Source organism: Schistocerca nitens, chromosome 6, assembly GCF_023898315.1.
Source record: "Schistocerca nitens isolate TAMUIC-IGC-003100 chromosome 6, iqSchNite1.1, whole genome shotgun sequence".
Lineage (NCBI taxonomy): Eukaryota > Metazoa > Arthropoda > Insecta > Orthoptera > Acrididae > Schistocerca > Schistocerca nitens.
In genome coordinates, this window is record NC_064619.1 from 423,203,129 (window position 1) to 423,224,183 (window position 21,055).

Genomic DNA, 21,055 nt, shown 5'->3' on the forward strand with positions numbered 1-21,055 from the left:
GGTGGATGACATGTTGGATAGGGGGAGTACGCTTACGGGTTTTCGATCATGTAAGCAGTTGTCGGCACGCTAAAAGGGAACTTGGTAGTACTTCACGTCGAAAAGGATAGGAACACAGGTACCGGATAATTTCCGGCATCTTGTGAAAATTGAAGCAGAATATATCGAGAACAGTCTCAAACCTCGTCCGTAGAACTTCGACATGGCAGTATATTTGTTACTAATTGAAAGAATGACAACGTCTGGACGAGTAAAAGAAATCAAATAGTTAGCGCACCCCGGTTGACATTTCACAGCGGAGTATTCTCGCTTGCCGGTACGAGTTATAGTTTGCGCGCCTGCCACCTGGCAGCGCGACCTCCGTTTGGCGCGCTCCCGCGCTTCGGTTTCTCCCACCACTCCGTCCTACACCCCACCCTAGCCACCCAGAGTTGGCGTCTGCGCGACGCGAAGCCAGCCGGCTGTTGGCAGTTCAGTACCGCGTGGCCGCGGCTTTTGATCAGACGCGAGTTGTTAGTGTTGTAGGATATAAAAGACATGTTGCCGCCAAACTCGCAACACGTGCCGCGGCAGGAGCAGCCAGTGCAGCTACAGCATCAGTCTGCGCAGGAAACACCGGAGAAGACTGTTGCAGTGAAAGAGGAGCGCCGGGGAGTGAAGCGTCAGTACCGGCAGCAGTTATCTCCAGGTACTTGTGCACGCACCCCTCTTGACCAGGCCGCCTCGTTGGTTGTGGCGCCGCATGTCAGGACGCCAGCGGCCGCCATGTTGCCATACATCCGGCGGATGTCGCGTTGACAGCCGCGGCCCCGCCATGCGGCGTGCTCGCCCGGCTCAAGCGTGGCCCATTGTCTACCACACTGCAGCAATCGTACTGACACATTGCTTCTGTTTGCGAGTAGTGTTGTAGCTCCAAGCAATATTAGCACATTATTTCGATATATATGTTGCACACGTGCCGTAGCAGCGGTTACCGACGTGTGACCTATATCACCACGTGGTCGGTTTTTGATTGTTTTGTTCTGCGGCCGTAATATTTGTTGTTGTTAAGAGTGTTGTCAGTGTACCCTATGCAAGACAACCACTACTTAAGAATAGTGTGTCGCGAGTTAACATCCCTCACGTCCAACTTCACTCTTTGACGTTAACGTATATGACAATAACATGTCATACAAGCACGCCACATAGTCATAATTTTCCCTTTATTTACTTGATTTCACATCTTCGGCTGCTGTGAATTGATACAAGCATATTGTGTGCGATAATGAAGTGTTGGCAGCACGCTGTTCACTTTACGAGCTATTTCATACATATATATGAAATTTTTCTACTTCACACAGACTCGGTTGTTAAATTTTATCTGCTCACTACATGCAGCGCCCGATATTTATTTAGTCCACGCAGCAGTTTTCGCATGTCTCATGCCTTAATTGCAAAGTCACGTATGATTCCTGCTGCATTTTCGTCCTGTTTTCGTTGTGCAGGGAAAGCCCATTTAACTTTCAAAACCGGTTTGGTGACCTGACAAGTGTCAAAGCTGTCAACGAGGGACACACATCTTTAATTAATGCGTGATACTGCAGCATTTTTCGTGATGAAAGTAACATGAGGACGATTTTAGTGAGCAATCAGTTTCGAAATAGATTTTATAGCTTATCCTGCGCTGTATCAGTTTTCGGAGACGGCACGTGGCCGAAACTGTAGCGGCTTGCCGTGCGCCATATTTGTAGAAACGGCTTCACTGTTCTGTTTTTTTAGCGCTCTCGAAAGATACTCACGACATTTCTACATTGTCACTGTGCTTCCTTTGTAAACCCTTCTATGTGATGGAGCTATTTGGCAGAGCGTAGCTGGTGTTGGTTTTCGCGCGCTGGACCGGTATCCCTCCGCCATTTGACAGGGTTGGTTGTCAAACTGGGCGGCTGTTGTGTTCTATTATAAGTGTGTCCCTTGGCTAGTGCTGCCAGCGCCGCAGGAACCTTGCTCGGCTCAAATTAAACCACGCGGCTGGGATCCTTACTCCACGCTTAGAATGAATAGCCATTCCGCATGACTCTGTCATGTTAAGTTAGTTGTAACGTCCAGTTTTTTAATGCTTCGCTAACCCACTTATGTGTTCCTTACGGATCGTATGTCAGTATGTTTTGATTTTTATATCATGCAATAAACTGTACTATCGATTCCATTTCTTAAGATGCTCGAACTTTAATAGGTTGTACATCCGAATTGCTTCTTCCCGAGCTAACGCTTCATTGCGTTAGTTGCGCCAGTAGTCATTAAAGCGGATTTTGCCACAGGTAGAAAGCGTTTTTCAAAGTATGAGTAACTGTTAAATCAATTAATGGTTTCATAGCAAGTAAGGCAGTGTTTATCATCGTTTGTAAGCTAATCTTGTCTTAGAGAGAACGTCTACCAAAAAGGTGTCGACGGCCGTGCCACAAGGCTTTGCAATAGCGAGGACTTGGGAACGCGCATGCATCGTTAGACTTAACATTTGTCGGTGGTCTTGTGTAGCCAAGAGGTATGGTCCTATCTTCATGGCTTAAGTTACGCCAAAAACGTGTCCCATCTTCAGGAAGTTTTCTGTGTTTAATTATAGGTTGGTTAAAGGCTTCCAAAACACCGGTTGTCATGTTAACGATCTTTGCATGGGACTGTCGTGAGCGAGGTACTCCGTCAGGAAGATGGTGTAGTTACTACGAATGAACCGGTTATCAGCCCAGGAGGAGGCAATAACAGGACGGTTTGCTTGCGCCGGTGATTTACGCCGTAAACGGGAGCGTTGCGCATGCGCCGTGAAGCAAGGTGTTTACCACGCGACGAGAGGGAGAACGTCTTCTTAGCCCTCCTTTTTAGCGCGGAGATGGTGGCAGGCGCACTTATCTCATTCTCCTGGCGGCTTCTCCCGGCGAAGACTTATACTTCCGTCGACATTTTACTTTCCAGTCGTTTGAGATGATCTTTGCCAAATTCATGGTGGCTGATTTTGCAGTCCGCTGTACGGCCCACAGCCACGTTTCGGTGAGGTACGTGCATATTCTCTCTTTCTAAGGCTACGTCCTGATGGATATTCCGGCAAACGTGCAAGTGACGGACGTGATATTCGTGGTGATACTGTTGAGAAGGTGCTTGCACCGTGATCGAACGGTTTGTTCATGTATTACCGAGCATTTACGATGGTCGTAACTTTTTCTGCGGTCCAGATACTATTGAGCATATAGTCACAATGTCCGTTCCGGGTACATGACGAACTTCGGAAAAGATAATAGGTTATCGTCGTTACCAATGATTGCGAAATTTGTGCTATCATCGTCTACGCTTGACTTCAGTATCATTTACATGAATTTTGCTCTGAAATGTTGAAGCTGTCGTCGTTGGTATGTAAGTTAAAATTAGCTCTTATTCGGAGGCAACTAGATGAATTACGTGAAGCTGCTTCGGAGGGTTTCCTGCGTACAATTTCCGCAATCAGTTTGTAATAGTAGGCGGTTCTATGATTGCACGCGATTGGTGGAGTGGCTGGAGGACTGTCTCTTTGGCAGGCGGCTAGTGGGTATTTTCATCCTGGCAGACGTCACATGGTGCGCCCACGCGGCCCTGTTTGACGTTTGCGAAGTGACAGCGCGCGCTGAGAACTGAAATAGCCACAACCGGCTCGCCGTGCCGCGACTTGCCATGCTGATAGTTAACGTACTCCACTGAACGAGGTCACGAGTGTCTGAAGATGAACGAACCTATTGCACGGGGTGATGCCTTTCCTTTTCATCAATTGAATGGCAATAGTGCTCTAATTTTAAAGCCACTGCTGGTGAGCCTGTAGGCGGTTATGCGCTGGATGAAATTATCCACCGAGCGCTAGGGCTGCGCCATCTGCGTGCGGGCATGCGTGACAGTCGCGGCGCATGCGCATTGGAAGTGAGAGCAGATGTCGCTCCGGGCGCCAATCATGTGAGTGTTGTGCAGCTACTCTTGTTGCGAGAACGATGAAAACGCGAAGCCGCTGGAGGATTTGTGCGCCGGTAGAAAGCAGTAGTTCAGGAAACGCTTACTTAGTATTTAATAAAACTCCAATGATTGTGTTCTCGATACCAACTTTGCCCTGTCGCCAGTTCGATTCGCTTCGCGAAGTCTTCAGTTACAAGTATATCTAGTGGTTCGCCAGTTAATTGTTGTACTAAACAGTTGATTAGATGTTGCTTTACCATGTTTTATTTACTATTGGTGTCACAATTGGTGGCACGTGAGAAGTTAGTAAACTTTCACAGTTGGTGAGATTTCGCAGTACTGCGTGGGTTGAGCAGAGGTACTGGTTGAGTGCATATTGTGGACGTCAGAAATAGGAGCGTGTTAAGTGTTTTGGCTTTTTCTGTTGACAGTTTTACATCATTAAGAATATTTATTTATCATTGGGGATGAGACATGACAACGGAGGTATTATTTGGAATATGGCTTAATCCTCGCGAGTTATGTTCTTGGCTAACTAATGCATAGTAAGATGTCTGTTAGGACGTCTTTGTACGCAAAGACTGTAGTAGCGTAATATGAGTATAGTCGTTATAGCGTACATAGCGTTTCACGAGCGAAAACGCGTTGTGCATATTCTGCAGGCTTAGGATAGCACTCACCTGTGAACCACTGGGGCGGAAGTAAATTGTGCCAAATGAACCTGTGCGATGTTATCTGCATCAAATCGACGTCAGATTAGAATACGTTTTTGAACTTTTCTCATATTTAGTGAACCTAAATCTCGGCGTTGTGAGACAGCATAGATGGAAAGTATGGGCAAACAAATTTCCCGTGTGTTTGGAAAAACACCTATGAAATTCCACGAGAAAATACTAGCGTTTTTTGCCAGGATGCATTACAATTACGCCAAACGTCTCATTTAGATCTGATACGACTTGACGTTTCTTCCCGGCGCCAGGTTTTTTTCTATTTTCCCAAAGTTAATCTGGTGTGCTAGAGATTTTTCCATGATTTATGTTAGTCCTGTGTAATGATCGGCCTCTAGCGATAGACATGTTGGCACGAACTTAAAAATTCATTAAAATGTTGTAATCAAGTGAACAATAACAATATATTTTTATACCTACTAGCAAGTCTAACATAGGCGTACAACGCTTCGTGATATTCATTTAATAGTGATTTTAACATTAGTAAATACATACTTCTCATACACGATCACACTGAATTTGGATGTTATTTTATAGCCACATTGAATGCTACTAGACCGTGTGACAAGTGACGTAATGAGTTGACAGGCTGTCTCCTGCCAGGCCATGGCGGGTAGTGTCATCTATCGCCGCTCATGACTTTTGACAGCTTTGTGTGTGTGTGTGTGTGGAGACAATCGCTCGCAATATGTGTGGTACCAATGAGTAATGGAAAGCATTTTTATTTTTTTTACGAAGGCAGTGCCGGTCAGCTAATAGCCTTGATTTGTTTGACTGTGCTTGCAGGGTTAGCACCTTCCTCGGTGGTTTCTTATCTGTCGTCTGTTTGCTGAAGTTCGCAGCTCCTGAGAGCTGATAAGATAGGGCGTCCGTCCTCTCAACAAGTTGATAGAACACTTGGCTGCCTCTCTTAGTCGGCGCCAATAGGTTGCTTTACAAATTTGGTATTACGTAAATCTGTACGTCCGAACACAGCACACTGAACGTAGCCTTACCGGAATTTTCTTCTGGTATTCTCGTAGACCTTTGAGTAAGGTAACTTGTTACTTTAACGAGACTACATTAAGCTTGGCAGTCTTGACAGATATGGTTGACATACTTCTGTGACGTTAAGGGGAACGCTCAAGACTTAGAGGCAAAAAGTGAAAGCCCCTTTCTGTGTGAAATGAAGCAATGATATAATTTTACATTTGTTATCGAACAGTCATGCATTTGCACTTTGCTTCGCTTACTTGACAATCAGTGCCACAAGATTGTGAAATGTTAGTTACGGAGTCGCGGAAGGACTACGTAATAATGTGTGCTCTATGGTCTAAGGTTTAGAGAATGGCTAAATTTGGTTGCATTCCATCAGCGATTTTCTTGTTTGCTGATAATACGCGATACAGATGTTGAGAGGGGTCTCGCTGTCACGGAGAGCTAGTATTAACTGTTGTCTCTTGTGATATCGCAGTACCTAACGCTTTTCAGAGTAGCTGCAGCCTTTAGGCACTTCTGAAGAGACATTGGCGTGCAGTGAGAAGCCGTGGGAGCAGTGTGTAGACTGTATTACGACAATTAGCACGGGTGCTCACTGCGCTAAGGTGCAGCTCACGCGGCGGTCTCATTTACGTTGTTTGGCGTACAGCTTTAAGAGATAGTAACCATGACATAGTCACGCCGAGGAACATAAGTGCGAATGAATTTATTGATGCGATTGCAGATTTGTACAGGTCGTAAATGAAGTTTCCAATTTGACACGCTTCACTTTTAATACTGCTTCTTTTCGTGGGAGGGAGGCGGCAAGCGTACGGTCAGATAAATATTCCAGGTTTGGCGCCGCCTTTATCTCGCAGACCACCTTGGCGGGAGATAAAGGTTTCTACAAACACGTCTCCTTTACTTGTCGCTTGCAGGTAGTAACATCGGTATCCAACGCTCTTATTTTCAGTTGTGCTATAGCTTTTCGCGATACTATGATGTACAGTAGGTGCAAAGTTGACAGGCATTCTGCTTCTCTTAGTTGATGCTCTTGGTTCTATTGCGGTTGGAGATGATTGCTCAGGACCAGCAAAAAAGGTGCTTACTGAGTTTTCTGAGAAACGCGCTAGAAACGGATTCGTCACTAATTGTTATGAGGTGTAATGTGTAATATTCTAAATCTTTTTCTTTTATAAGCACAGTGTGACAGATCGATCATTTTGCCAACTTAGAAGAGAATATTGCCCGAATTCAAGAAATATCCCTACTTAAGTTCCCAGATGCCCCACCTCTTTGTTGGTATCGGCTGTCGACCACGCTACATGAAATAATAGTTGCCTATTCTAATAAGAAATGTTATGTAACTCCCCTTCAGGGAGATCTCACTTGTGCATATCGTATTTAATGACGCAGAAATGTGTTTCAGAGAGGATCACTTTACCGACTCCTGTGTGCTCAATGTAACTTCTGCAGTGTGATGCACATGCGGCAGACCGTGCGTTAACCATGAACTAGGCGTAATACTTTGATGATAATCCGCGTAACGGACTTCTTTGGTTCTAATTACCTGTTTACAATACTTTCAGTTACAGTGCTGGAACCCTTAATGAAGATATTATGATACCTCAAAGTTAGAATTTTCTGCGTAATTAAAGCGCATCATGGTCCTATCCACATTTCTTCTTGCACAAGCGACGTTTCGACCCCGTCTGCTGGTGTCTTACTACGGATCTGGTGTCCACGATTAGCTACGTCGATTGTGTAAGAAGAAATTTAAAAAGAAACTTTCTGCGGCCTAGCAGCCTACAAGTATGTTACCTTCAGTGTTTAAGTCCACGAAAGTCTGTAGACTTACATTATGAAGCCTGTTGGTATGTTCCAAACTTTGATTAATTTCTGTCAACGAAATTCCTCAGTATTTCTGTCAACGAAATTCCTCAGTGGCAGTTTCCCAGTTGAAGGCAGATTTTACACAAGGCACGTAGCACAATTGATTTTGGAAAAGGTTGGAAAGACGTAATTGGTCATATAGTTAGTCGGGAAATTCGGTGATGAAGAGAACGAAATAGTTTTTACAGGTTTGAGACTTAACAGGTATAAGATAGTTAGAACTTTTGATATCGCGTTGTCTTAAATACTGATGACTACGTTAATGAGCCGGCGAAATTTAACATTTACGTGACTTTGGTGTTTGTCATCGCAGTGATTACCAAACTTGAGGGGAGCAGAGTTCAAATCCCTGTCACGCCATCGCAGTTTAGTTTTCTGTGGTTTTCATCCGTCATTTGAGGCGATGACCGTACATTTAAAATACTGTGGGCATGAGGTAAAATACTGTGAGCATGAGAACCAGAAACTGGAACACACAGCGTTGAGCGCACACCTTGCGATAGCTCTTAACCCTATGGTTGACACTATAATGTATTTGCTCATCTGTAGCGTAGCTTTATCGAATTCACCGTTATAATTTTGAGACCGGTGAATCTCTCTGGTGCTTCTCCGCTAGCGGTACTGAATAGATGGTATAGTATGGATACCGTACGTGCCTTCTGACATAATTTTGACCTGATAAGGGACGTGGCAGTGCCTCTGGTTTCATGCTGTGTTCGTCAGTTATTGGTTGGCAGAACATGGCGGACAAGCTGATACGTAGTGCCCAATATGCCTCTAACCTGGCAGCATGCGTTGCAATTGATGCACAGCAGTGAATACTATTTAACGGTGAGGAGAGGACTTGGAGGCCGTGCCTCGACACTTATCGGACTGGTAGCGGACAAAGTACGCGACTCGTCGCTGTCTTATTCTGGAGATAGCGTCTGTATCCCTGCCGTGACGCAAACTAACGACCCGTTTTGAAACTCAAATTGTCTTCTGACGGCGAACCATTGGAATTTTAGATGAGGGATGGACGTTGGTCTGAGTTGCATGGCTACAGAAAGTCTGCCCTACCCACATAGTTACTGGCTGGTGTGGCTCTAAATGCCCTTAAAATCAGCAGCATCATTTTCACGAATATTTAGGTGTGTTCTTATAAACAAGTAACATTGCATTGGCGAGGACTCGTTATACACCATTGAATACAGGCCCAGCTGGAAAAGTGTAACTGAGCACTGATCCTGTGAAGCTTGACAAATATGACGCGGCTCCCAGCTACGTCCACCTTCTCGGGCAGAGGTATCGTCAGTTGAACATCTCCGTTTTCCTGGATGCTACTACACTGTATTCTGGTTTAGACTTAACAAGGCTTTACTGATGGAAGAGTCATACAAGTGGGTTTGTTGGGACTTCTAGGGCATTTTCCCACCATTCTTATTATTTTGGATATCACATACTTTGATATACTGTTTTGTCAAAGCAGATTCGTGTTAGTTGCAGTGTTGTTACAGAAAACAGGATACGTTGTTTCGTTTCAGACTTCATCTCGACATGACTACCTATCCTATAATTTTTTGACTTCTCCTCTGATGCTGTTGTATGCAGAACTTTTAATGAATATGTATGTTTTGGTCTGAAAAGAAAAATATGAAAGAAGAACAAAATACTATGCGTATATTTGTCTGGATTCCAAGACCACTTCTATTACTAGCTGTTGTTCACTTTGTTACAGAGGTCAGCAGAATTGTACAAGAGGCCGTGCTGTAAAGTAATGCTTCCGAATTTTCAGTTCTGTCCTAAACATCGGTTAAGGTATCACATGTCATTCATATTACTCAGTCGACTTTCCCGTCGCGTTGACGCCAAGTTGCAACCTCTGCCGCTAGAGCGCTCCAAATTGTGGCGTTTAATATGGCGCTGTGTAACGTATCTTGGTGCGTGACAGTAAGATGGTGCCAGACCACATGTGAATGCTGCGATATCTGCAATCTGACAACGTCGTGGTTCACTGTCATTGCCAAAAAAATCAGCCAAGGTGACTACACTGAGAAGAAAACACACAGACATGAAAAGTAAAACATTTTATTAACCTACACCTTTATTTAAAAATCTTTTGAGTTTTACATAAAAAATTAAGAGGCATTGCTTTCCAGCATGCCCTGGTATTTGATCAAATGGTCTTCAAATCAGGGCAATCGGATAAGACCGCTGTTGGACTTCTGTGTGAAAAAACGTAGAATAATTCCTCACTGCCGTCGTTCACACCTAATCACGTCAGCTACCGATATTGTATGAACTCTCAAATCAGTTTTGTTTTCGGTATGAAAAGAAATAAAATTGTAGGGAAAACCTGAAAATTATGTATTTTTGTCTGTATTCGTCTATGGACGTACATAAATCCAGCACTCCTGTTGTGTAAATTCGAGCGCAGACACGTGAGCAATCCATCATTGTAATATGAGAGAAGCAGAAAATGACTCCAGTTGAAACTATATTTTACTTAGGTGACAGGTTTATCATCCAGGCTCTCGAACATGACAATCTCCTAATTAAAAGGTAAAAGTCTGTAACGATTGAACGGGTAGTGATGGCAACCAGCAATGGTTGTGACTGACACTGTGCAGGGATACATTGCTTCCGCATGTGAGACTGTGTGGCGGCGATGACGCGCCGGCATATGCGAGCACCGGCGCTCCTAATTTCGGCGGTTGGGTTGACTCTTTGCCAGCCCGGCGCTGGAGGTTCGCTGGGGTTGTCCAGTGCAGCTAGATGCCACGCACGAAATAAAGTTCCTTCGCGGTTCGTTACATGACCAGATACTATTCACTGTTGATAGAGACCAGTAGCTATAACACAAGTAGGGACTGATTAATTCTGCATTCCCCCAAATACAATCGAAGTATTGCGTACGTTGCACTACATCAGTTGGTTTACTGCGGTAGTTTACCGTTATTGGATTTAAAGGTCTAACACCGCCGGATGTCATGTGAAATGTGGAAAACCAGTGGTATTTGGTGCCGACCTCCATAATCATTTGTGGCAGGCTTTAAAAGGGAAACCATGTACTCTTAATTTTTGCTCATGAAGACAGCAGAACTGATAAGGATTTAAGGGGTAGGGTCATACAACCGTACCGACATACGCAACAGAACCAGATCGAAACTAATGTTACAAATTATTGCGTTGCATGGAAAGAGGCCTTTCCGTCAAATTCGTCGCTGTGGAGCAACAGTTCCCCAATTATCACAGAGCCCCTGAGATTATACCTGCTCTTGGAGGACCAAACAATATTGCATGCAATAGAAGGAAACAAAGAATGAAATGTCGTTTTATACATTACGAGTAAATCTTTAAATAATTTAGCTCACGTGGTAAAACAGCTTCAAACTTTTCATTGCGTTAAAAATGAGTTTGTATTTTAAGTTTTTGTCGTTAAGCTTATAAGTGAGGAAAAGTTCAGGAGAGGTTTGAAATTCTATGTACAATTTGTTGGGAACAGCCAATGTGTTATTTTCAAATACAGATGGCATATAGTCGGTATATTAGCGCGTCGGGAGTTCTGCTGCGTCAGGAGTTCTGCTGCGTCAGGACTTCTGCACAGTTTCTAGCTGTAAAACTTGCCTTGCCGTGTTAGACTTGTAACATACGATTATACCTCTAAACGAGCAGATTGACAGCATTTTGAAGATTTGGAGAAGGCTTCTGATAATGTCGACTGGAATACACTCTTTGAAATTCTGAAGATAGCAGGGTTAAAATACAAGGAGTGGAAGGCTATTTACAGTTTCTATATAAGCCAGACGCGAGTTTACTGGGTCGATGGGCATGAAAAGTAAACACTGGTTGGGGAGGGAGTGATTGTAGCCTATCCCCAACGCTATTCAATCTGTACATTGAGCAAGCAGTAAAGGAAACCAAAGAAAAATTTGGAGAAGACATTAAATAAAGTTCAGGGAGAAGTAATAAAGTGTCGATGACAATGTAATTTTGTCAGAGACAAAGAACTTGGGAAGAGCGGTTGATTGCAATGGACAGTGTCATGAAAGTAGGGTGTAGTAGAGATGATACAGAATGTAGACGGGCAATGGCAAGAAAAGAGTTTCAGAAGAAGAGAAATTTATTTACATGGACTATAGATTTAAGTGCTAGGAAGTATTATCTGGAGTGTAGCCTTGTATGGAAGTGAAACGTGGACGATAACCAGTTAAGAAAAGAGAAGAAGCTTTCAGAATGTCGTGCTTCAGAAGAATGCTGAAAATTAAATGGACAGATCATGTAAAATGTTGTAGTACTGTATAGAATTGAGATAAGGATACATTCTGAGATATCACTGGATCATTAATTTAGTATTGGAGGTAAGAGTAAGAACGTTCAAAAGCATGTGGTTGCAGTAGTTGTTCGGAGATAAGGCTTGAAAAGAATAGAATAGCGTGGAGAGGTACATCAAACCAATCTTCGGACTGAAGATCACAACAATACGTTGGAATTCAAAGTTCAGTTCCCCCCTGGAAGCCCTTAGATAGCTAAACTGCAACTGGTACCTGGTGACAGTGCCCCGAGTTAGGCGATTAGTAAATATGTATAGACATTATACGTTAGCCAACCCTTGTCAGTTTCTTGGCAGCAATACGCCAAATCACTGAAAAGTATTGGATCTCTTGGTTAAGAACAAACTGGCTCCATCGGTGACCGTAACTCGAAAGAAAAACCCCCGAAACTCCCGTGGTGCGTGGCTCGTCCGTTTGCACTGCGTTAACGCCGGTGCTCTGTTAACGCTCAGTTAATTTCCATAGAGCTTCAAAATGGACAGTGTTCATTACCGTACTATGGACAAAGCATGACTTCCCAAAATTTCGTGCATCGACCGTTACTTTCTCACACAAAATCCAGAGAGTTTCTAGACGTGATAACGAGAACCAGTCTTAGAGGTGCTCATGATTGATGCACTGTTCGAGCAAATTGTTTAGTTGCTTTTTCTTGAAGCTTTAAATGTAGCTCTTGTATTTCGAGCATATAATAATTAAAAGTACCAGTAGCAGTAATTCAGATAACTCAAAACACCTCGCTTTGACCAGTGATTTGTTCAAACACACGCAGTGATAAGGACCGATTTTGCCGGCATACTAACAGGTGTGGCACTCTCATTTCAGGCGCACTCCAGGAACACTGCTAACAAATGCGAAAATATGAAAAGAATCCAAGAAATCTAAATCGGTATGTTGTTGGAGTGCCCTGGGACTCGGGAAGCAAAACTTCTGTTAAGACCAGCACTTATGTATTGGCATTTAAGTGTGCCGTCAGTAAATAAATAACAGAAGCTCCATATAACAGAAATGCGCATGTTACGATTGGGGGGGGGGGGGGAGGAGGAGGAGGAGAGTAGTAACATTGCAAGACAACATGCGCAGTGCAATCTTACGAGTTTTAAAATCATCATCAAATGGAAAAACGCTCAATCCTGACTGTGATAGTAGGGTCACATAACACGAGAACCTGATAACCATGTCGCGAAGAAATGCCTTACTATGGCTACAAAAAGGAGAGGAGAATAATACCTCAAACCAGTTGGTTGACGGAAATCGAAAGTGATCCAAAGAAGCTAAGAATTAGTGAAGAGGATGCCTACCAGCTCGATAGATGGTACCGCATGATCAGGAAAGTCGATCGAGTAAAGGGAAAAGGCAATGACAGAAAGACGAAAAATGCCTTCAGTAAGTCAACGTTAACTCGTACTTCGGGTGTTGAATAGTATTGATGGTCTTTCCTGCTCACAGAATAAGTGTCTCTTTTTGAAGACATTATAACATCAGGAGAAGATTTAAAGATGTATTGTCTTCTGTACAACGCATGTGATTTAATTTATAAACAGTTTTACACCACCACCACATGGGAGTCCGGAAAAGATCTAATTTTTCTTATTGTTAGGAAAGGGCTGGTGAGGACACTATGTTCTTGAGGTAGAGTGATGGGAGAATCTGCTGTAGCCTCATTAAACAGTGTGGTTCCACTTCTTCTCCAGGTTCCGGCGAATACCAGAGACCAACCTGGAGAAGTGGGGACCAGAAACTGTGGTTACTATTTAAAGTAACTTGGTACAGCTAAACGGTTATTCTTTAGGAAATGAACTGAATGTCAGGTAGCAGACCTGCGCTGAACTTACTGTAGGCTTTACAAACAGAAATCTACACTACTGTGTGAAGACGAGACGTTGTTAATGCTGCTATCAAAAATGTGGGAAAAGTTGTCGGCCGCTTTACTTCTGATTGTTGCATGGTAGTCTTAAAATATTCAGACGGACGTAGGTTGTATTTTTTTAAAAATGGCAATGTACAGGTTTCCAGAATGATATTTTCACTCTGCAGAGGAGTATGCGCTGATACGAAACTTCCTGGCAGAGTAAAACTGTGTTTGGAAGGTAGGAGACGAGGTACTGGCAGAAGTAAAGCTGTGAGGACGGGGCGTGAGTCGTGCTTGGGTAGCTCAGATGGTAGAGCACTTGCCCGCGAAAGGCAAAGATCCCGGAGTTTGAGTTTCGGTCCGGCAAACAGTTTTAATCTGCCAGGAAGTTTCAATGTTCAGGTTTCTGTTAAAAACCAACAGCCAGAAAGTAAGACACACGGAGTAAATAACGTGCTGTTCTGTTAACTTCCACACCGTCAGTTTTAACAGAAAACAAGAAAGATGTAATTGCGGCTTACTGGCGTATGATTAGAATTCTATTATAGAACCTGAACGGTCCGAAACTTAGTTTTAATCTGCGAACGGGTAGGATTATTAAGCGAAATACTATGACTGAAACTACCGTATACCAACGATCCCAACCGATTTACCCACTCATATTTAAACAAGGCCAGAGAGAGAGAGAGAGAGAGAGAGAGAGAGAGAGAGAGAGATATTCGATAACGAAGTACTTCCACATTACTAACCAGTATGCAGTCTATCATTGTTACGCATTAATTCACTTTCAGAAGTTTTTATGAGATAATGTTATTTGCAACATTATTGGGAGAACGTAAGTGTAATATCGTGGGAAAGCATTGTTTTTGATGTTCGCAAGGCATTTACTGAGTACAGAGAGTGAAAGTGATTACACGATTTTGATAAATGGAGATAGCGGTTGTTCAATTTTTCTAGCAGTGGTTAGATCTTTGATACAGTCACCTTCTTTGAAGCCTTTACTCTGGCAATGGAATACTGGACTGAATGTTTCCCTTTTGCTCGTGCTTTACACCCTGCCGTAGTGATCAATTAGCAAAGACGCGTTGCGTACCTTAGGGTGGGGGCAAATATGGTCTTGGCTGATAGGCTTAGGAGAAGCTGGTTTGCGACAATGGTCACAGTTTTGTATGAAAGATTTGGCTGGACGTACGCTATATCTGAACTAAAGGTTTCAAAACCATCAAATATTACCTATTTGTTGTGCTTTGTGATAAGTTCGTTATTTTCTCAATCCTTTGTGTTCGGAAAGGTTAGATGCAAGATAAGTGCCATTTTCGTTTCTAAACATTAATAAGAGTAACGATGAGATTACGTTTCTTTCAGATTGTAAGGTTCTAAAATAATGCCGACATCTAGAAAATGTTACGTACCGTGCACATTTTGATAGTATAAATTTTAACTTGGAATGCCATTCTGTTAGTGGCGGCGAAATTTATAACACAGCCTCATGAAACTTGGAAAAACTATCTGGCACTGAGCCTTAACAAGTTAGTGATTTTTTTTTTTTATTGATGGCTGGTAGGGGTATTTACTCGACATAGCAATAAGAGTAACAGACACGTTTTTTCCCTATGTGCTTGGGTTCTGATACATGAACCCTTGTCGTCGCACCGTTCACTTTTACCACACGACCAGAAACAAAAAAATTAATTTCAGCATATTTTGTTAATCACTGACATTACTGGCCGCTTACGGAAAGGAAATCAAACATGTACGCTGTCAAAGTTGGTGAAAATGCAACATTGTCTAGTCAGTTGCATTAAATTATCTGAAGGAATACCCTCTGTAACAAGTCAGCCTTCATATGGTTTACGCTGGTTGATGTCGCACCGCTACGATCTTGAAGAAATTTTCTGAGCAACTAGACCACTTCAGAAGGAATAGGGTTAATGCAAGTGGTCTATGTGCCACGGTACGGCATGCTGTTATGTGTAACCGCTGCGATCACACCTGTGACGTAGGGGTTAACTTTCACGTGGGTCCCTCTAATGACGGTTGGACTAAACTAAGAATGGTTCGAATGTGAACGCCATATAATTAAGCCGCCGTTCTACTACACATTCAATTAAAGTCCAAAACCAATTGTCCCTTTTTGTTTTTAGGAACAGCTTTTATTAATATTTATTATTCTAGTATAGAGATAGCCTTTCTGTTTTTGCAGTGTCGAACGAAATATTGGCGGATATGACGGTGGTATAAAATTCCCATGTTATAGGATGGAAGTGTTTAATAACGGCAGTTCTGAACATTTCCAGCATTGGATTAGAAAACAGTTGCATTTCAACAAGGTTAATGACAATATACAACGTACGCGCAATCTGCTACTGTAGTTTGAAGCTCAGTATTCATTCCGTTTTATCGATGAGGACAACAGACATTTACATATCAGCAATATGAGTTTATTAACTGCATATTTAGGGGTGGATTGGCGGGTGCAGGAGAGATTGTCGTTGCGCCCAAAGGTCAGGGGATCGATGATAGCTAACTTCGTACCTGGTACTGGTCCCGGCACGAACTGCGGACTTTCGCTCTAAATTCGACTAACATTAAAGAATGAAATATGTTGAATGTTAATACTGTTTTGTTTAGTCAATATCAGGAGCAGGCAGATGTATTTTTTCGTCAAATTTTCACAAATACCAATCCGCGCCATGCATGTCTTTAAAGGAAGTAACTTTAGACAATCCTTGACCGAGCTGTACGTTCGTGAAATAATTTTTTAAAATGCAGTTGTTTAGATAAAGTACCATGTTGCAGACGCAATATGAGTGCAAGTAGTAGTTTCACGTTTAAAATAAAATGTTACCAATCAAATACATCCCCTCCCATATTTTTATTTTCGTACATTTTCTTTACATTTTAGTTTTTTCCACATAAGAAGTACTCTTCTTACTGAATTTCCTCTTATTTCCTAACAAATATATAGCTCCTATTTAAAGTGTTGTCAGTGATTTGCAAATGAAGTGACTATTAGTAATTATTTTCTGTTAAATATTTTAGTTTGAAACAGTATTTTTATAGTAAGGTAACAATTACTGTTAACTACCTACATTTATAACATAGAAAATGCTATCAACTATTAGGTGAAACGTACTTGTTTGAAATGAAGTAATATTCAGTTTCTAAAGTAGAGTACAGTAATAGTAATTTTTTATCTGAAGACATTTAACATTGCCCTCATATTAACAATAATAAGTATGAACTAGTGCTATGTTTCTTCTTCTTCTTCTTCTTACTGTGTATAAGATATTTTGTTTTACTCTGGTCCACATTGGCTTTTTGTCATACACTGATCTCAAAGCAAGTAACAAAAGTAATGATTAAAACTTTTATTGCAGTTCGGAAGAGGATTCCGTCATCGAGCAGTGTTGATGGCCAGGATTCAACATCAGATACAGAATTTGGAATGGCTATTGAAAGCAATGGAAGTGCAAGTCGACCATCTAAGGCTGGCCAAGTCCAGCGAGGTGGCTCACCAACCATTGGCAGTGGTGCACATCACCACCATACACAACAGAACAGTCCAGCCAACCGGAAACGCCGTGGCAACTTGCCAAAACATTCTGTTAGAATTTTGAAGAAATGGTTGTATGAGCACCGTTTCAATGCTTATCCAAGTGATGCCGAAAAGTTGCAACTGTCACAAGAAGCTAATCTCACAGTTCTCCAGGTTAGTTAACTTGTAGTGTATGTAAAATTTATAGTGGTTATCTCTTACTGTAAATAATTTGCTTAAATTAAGTAATAAGTGATTGTTGCAAAACTTCTGTTTTGACTTTTCCATATGTTTTTTAGTTACAATTGAAATACTTCAAATATAATCTAAAGAAGATTGTGGTACTGTCTTTTCATACAATACATTCTGTGAATTCTTTCTTCCTGAATTTGTAATAGTATTGGCGTTAGGTATTTCTGTGCAGTAGTAGTAAACTGTCAATACTGCGGAGAATGCACTCACTTGGCAGTAAGGAATTAACAAAAGTGGACCTTTGATGCTCTCCATGGTTCTGGAAGTTAATCATTTTCTTGTTTAATAGGATGTATGCCGCTAACACATGAGGCACAAGACTGCATTCTAATTCTGAGGTTTAAAATGTTTAGAAAAGGAGTAAAATTCACTGTGCCAGACTTGATACGTAAGGTCTGCAAAATTTACAGCTTATGAATTATATTTTGTAGGTTTGCAATTGGTTCATCAATGCAAGACGTCGCATTCTTCCTGACATGATTCGAAGTGAAGGGCATGATCCACAGCATTATACAATATCAAGAAGAGGGAAGAAGCTGTCTGCCGGAGGACATACTCACCATAATGTCACCAATGGCAGTCTTCATTCTGGCAATTCAACTTCTTGTTCCGCATCTTGGGGGGATGTACCATCAGCAGCAGAGGTAGTAGCCAACACATGTAACCCGGCCAAGAGACCAGCAGTCTATGATCATGATTATGAAGAAGGTGCCACTCTGGGTTATCATTGTGAAGACAGTGCAAGCCCACACGAATATGAAAGCAGTTCACTGAGCGAAGAAGAAAGTGGTCTCGGACGGGGTGTCCGCCAGGAGAGTCAGTCATGGCAGAGTGTAATTGTGTGCCACTACAATGAACAAGATACCAATACCAAAGAGAACATAACTACGCATCCAGTTGCTCGAGGAGGGTAAGCATGTTTTGCATTTATCTCTCTGAATGTTATGTGCTGAACTTGACTTTGAAATACTCTATTTACATATTCTGCTGGCAGAATTAATATATTTAAATGGTTTTAGTTCCTGATTAACTAAATAAATTGTTCTGTTAACAGGGAGCACCCAGCACCAGATGTCAGCAGAGTTGTCAGGCACTCTGATGGCAGTTGTAGGAATGACACTCATCATTATGTATCATCAAAAGAAAGTAAGCCCACTGACAAACGTGCAGGTTCATGGGGAACTTTTGCACATGCAGACCCAACACCCCCACCAACGCCTCCAGATGAGAATGATCCAGAGTTCTCGTGTTTGTACCTCCTGGTGAACACAGCGATATTTGTTTCGGAGCAAGAACAGCGTGCGCTTGCTCTTAGAGCATAGCAAGAGAATAATTCCTGTAACTTAACAACAGAAACATTTGGCTGTTGAGTCACAGATCAAGAATATTCATTGTGATTACAGCACCTGATAACAATGGAGTACAGTGATACGTTATAGGAATTTATTTTCTTGTACAGTTCTTAGTTCTCAGAATAATGACTTATTTTCGAGACAGTGAAGCAGACATGAAGGTGTACTTTGGATGCCTTATTTGCTCAAGAACATGCTACTTGGACTGAGTATAGTATTAATGTCCTAAGTGTGCCTGTTTTCATAGTGATTGCGACTGTTAGTGCGGTACAAATTGCTGTTGTGGTGAATAGCAGAGACTGTGCCTTGTTGTTCATATCAGACTGTTGAGTGGACTTTGCCTACAATTTTTGTAAAATGTACAAACGCTGATTAGTAAAGTTACTGTGTCTTCATCTCAGGTTGCAGGGAAGACATGCTACTGACCACACACTGCCAGGAACATTTTATGAATTTTATATTTAAAATTGACAATGGTTGTTAACCTGATGATTTTTTTCTGGCAATGATTAATGTATGATAAATCCAGACATTTCCAAGAAAAAGCAACTTTTACAATTTCTAGTTGATTCAGGATGAAATTTTAAATCATTCCAATCGACTTCCTTAATTTTTAACTGATTTTTTGTTTGCAAAAATACTTTAAACACCAGCTACAGTTAACTGCCCAAATTGAAGTCGTGGAATATTAACTTGAATATACCATTTGTGCCTCATCTAACTGGTCTGGAAGTAGCTAAGATCTTTTTTGCAATTATGTGTTAAAACAGTTATGTTCATGATTTTATTTGTGTTGGGAATAGGATGTTTGATTTTTTGTTCTTGTGATTTACTGCACAAGTTGTGCTGTTGTAATGGTCTTTCAATACCATTGTAAGTATAAAACCTGCAGTAACTGAGACACACAAATATGTATTTTGTGGACACAATGAAGTAATAAGTAGTGTAGAATAAAAGCAGAAGCTTTTGTTACTTGACAATAATACAGAAATCCTGTGTTACTTTAATTTTCCCTGTCCAATTTCCTGTGGCATATAGCCCTTTTCCCAGTTCTTTCATTTAATTTATCTTTTAATTACTGAACATGGATGTACAGATTTGACTAAACCCTTTTTCATGTGTTACGGTAAAAGAAAACGTACAGTTGCGATTAGCAAAAGAGTTTTTTGTGACTGCTCACTACCCCTTCTAATTCAGGAGCTGTAACCAGCCTGTATTCCCAAACAAAGCTACTACCACATAAAATGAATCAGTGGCATTATTTGGAGTTCTTAGTTGCCATACTTAGGTATATAACAACGTAAATTTAATACTACTATTTTAATGGTACAGAACAATTATCTGAACAATTCAGATAAAGTGAGCAAGCCTGTAATTTTGCTCAGTGTTTATTTTACCAGAGGTGGGTCAAAGGAAGGGTGTCTTCACTGTACCAACAAACTCTTGGTCGATTCCAACAGCAGTTTTTGTATGCGAGTGATTCCTATCAAATGTAGGAAAACGGTGTCTTCACAATGCCCAGCTGGATCAGTGGCATATCTCTTACTGTTTCACTGACAATGAATAGAGCCTGACAATGAATAGAGCTTCTGCCAAGGTAGGCAGTGACAGAAAACAAAATGCACAATAAAACTGAAGGACAAGCATTGCTGTGTGTGATTCATACAATCATTTACTGCATACACAGTTTACAAATTCATGTGTGACTAACAGAAAGAATGAGAACAGTAAAACTCTCAATTAAGATTGTTACCAAAGCCAATAGTATGGTAAAATTATTGAGTTAACCATTATAATTAAGCCATGGTGAAATGTATGTAATATCATAAAATAAGCTGATAGGTAATGTTTCCTGTAATGTACAAAGCATTGAAAGGAGCTTACGACAAGGATAAAAACGGTGGTGTCAATGTTGTAAGACATCTGTTGCAGTCATGTAAACAGTAACCCATATGTACACACACTTTTTTTTGAACAGAAAAAATGACTGTCAAGATCTGAAAAAGTTAAGTATTGGTAATAAAATACTGCTGCTAAACTAGTGTGAAATATTGACCTTACTTTATAACAACAGGCAGGACATGTATATGGTTCATTATCAGTGGGGTTTCTTTAGTCATAAGGTGCATATAAAAACCAACTTTTTTAATTATAGTAATCAAAATCCATTTATTGGGAACAAGTAATCTTGTTACTTGTCCATTTATTGCATTGCTCTTCGCATTCCT

At 41.5% G+C, this 21,055-nt stretch overlaps 1 protein-coding gene across 3 annotated transcripts; it reads left to right on the forward strand.

The window, feature by feature from the left end:
- The first annotated feature begins 461 nt into the window (after window positions 1-461).
- Window positions 462-19,818, forward strand: LOC126262758 (homeobox protein AKR-like). 3 transcript variants are annotated; one of them, XM_049959569.1, is made up of 4 exons: window positions 462-688; window positions 17,066-17,397; window positions 17,907-18,385; window positions 18,530-19,818. In XM_049959569.1, the coding sequence occupies exons 1-4, from the start codon at window positions 538-540 to the stop codon at window positions 18,795-18,797; spliced, it is 1,230 nt and encodes a 409-aa protein (XP_049815526.1). In that variant the 5' UTR covers window positions 462-537; the 3' UTR covers window positions 18,798-19,818. The 3 variants fall into 3 exon arrangements, with proteins under 3 accessions (XP_049815526.1, XP_049815528.1, XP_049815527.1); XM_049959571.1 differs by lacking the exon at window positions 462-688 and adding an exon at window positions 2,862-3,026; XM_049959570.1 differs by lacking the exon at window positions 462-688 and adding an exon at window positions 3,728-3,948.
- The last annotated feature ends 1,237 nt before the right edge of the window (window positions 19,819-21,055 follow it).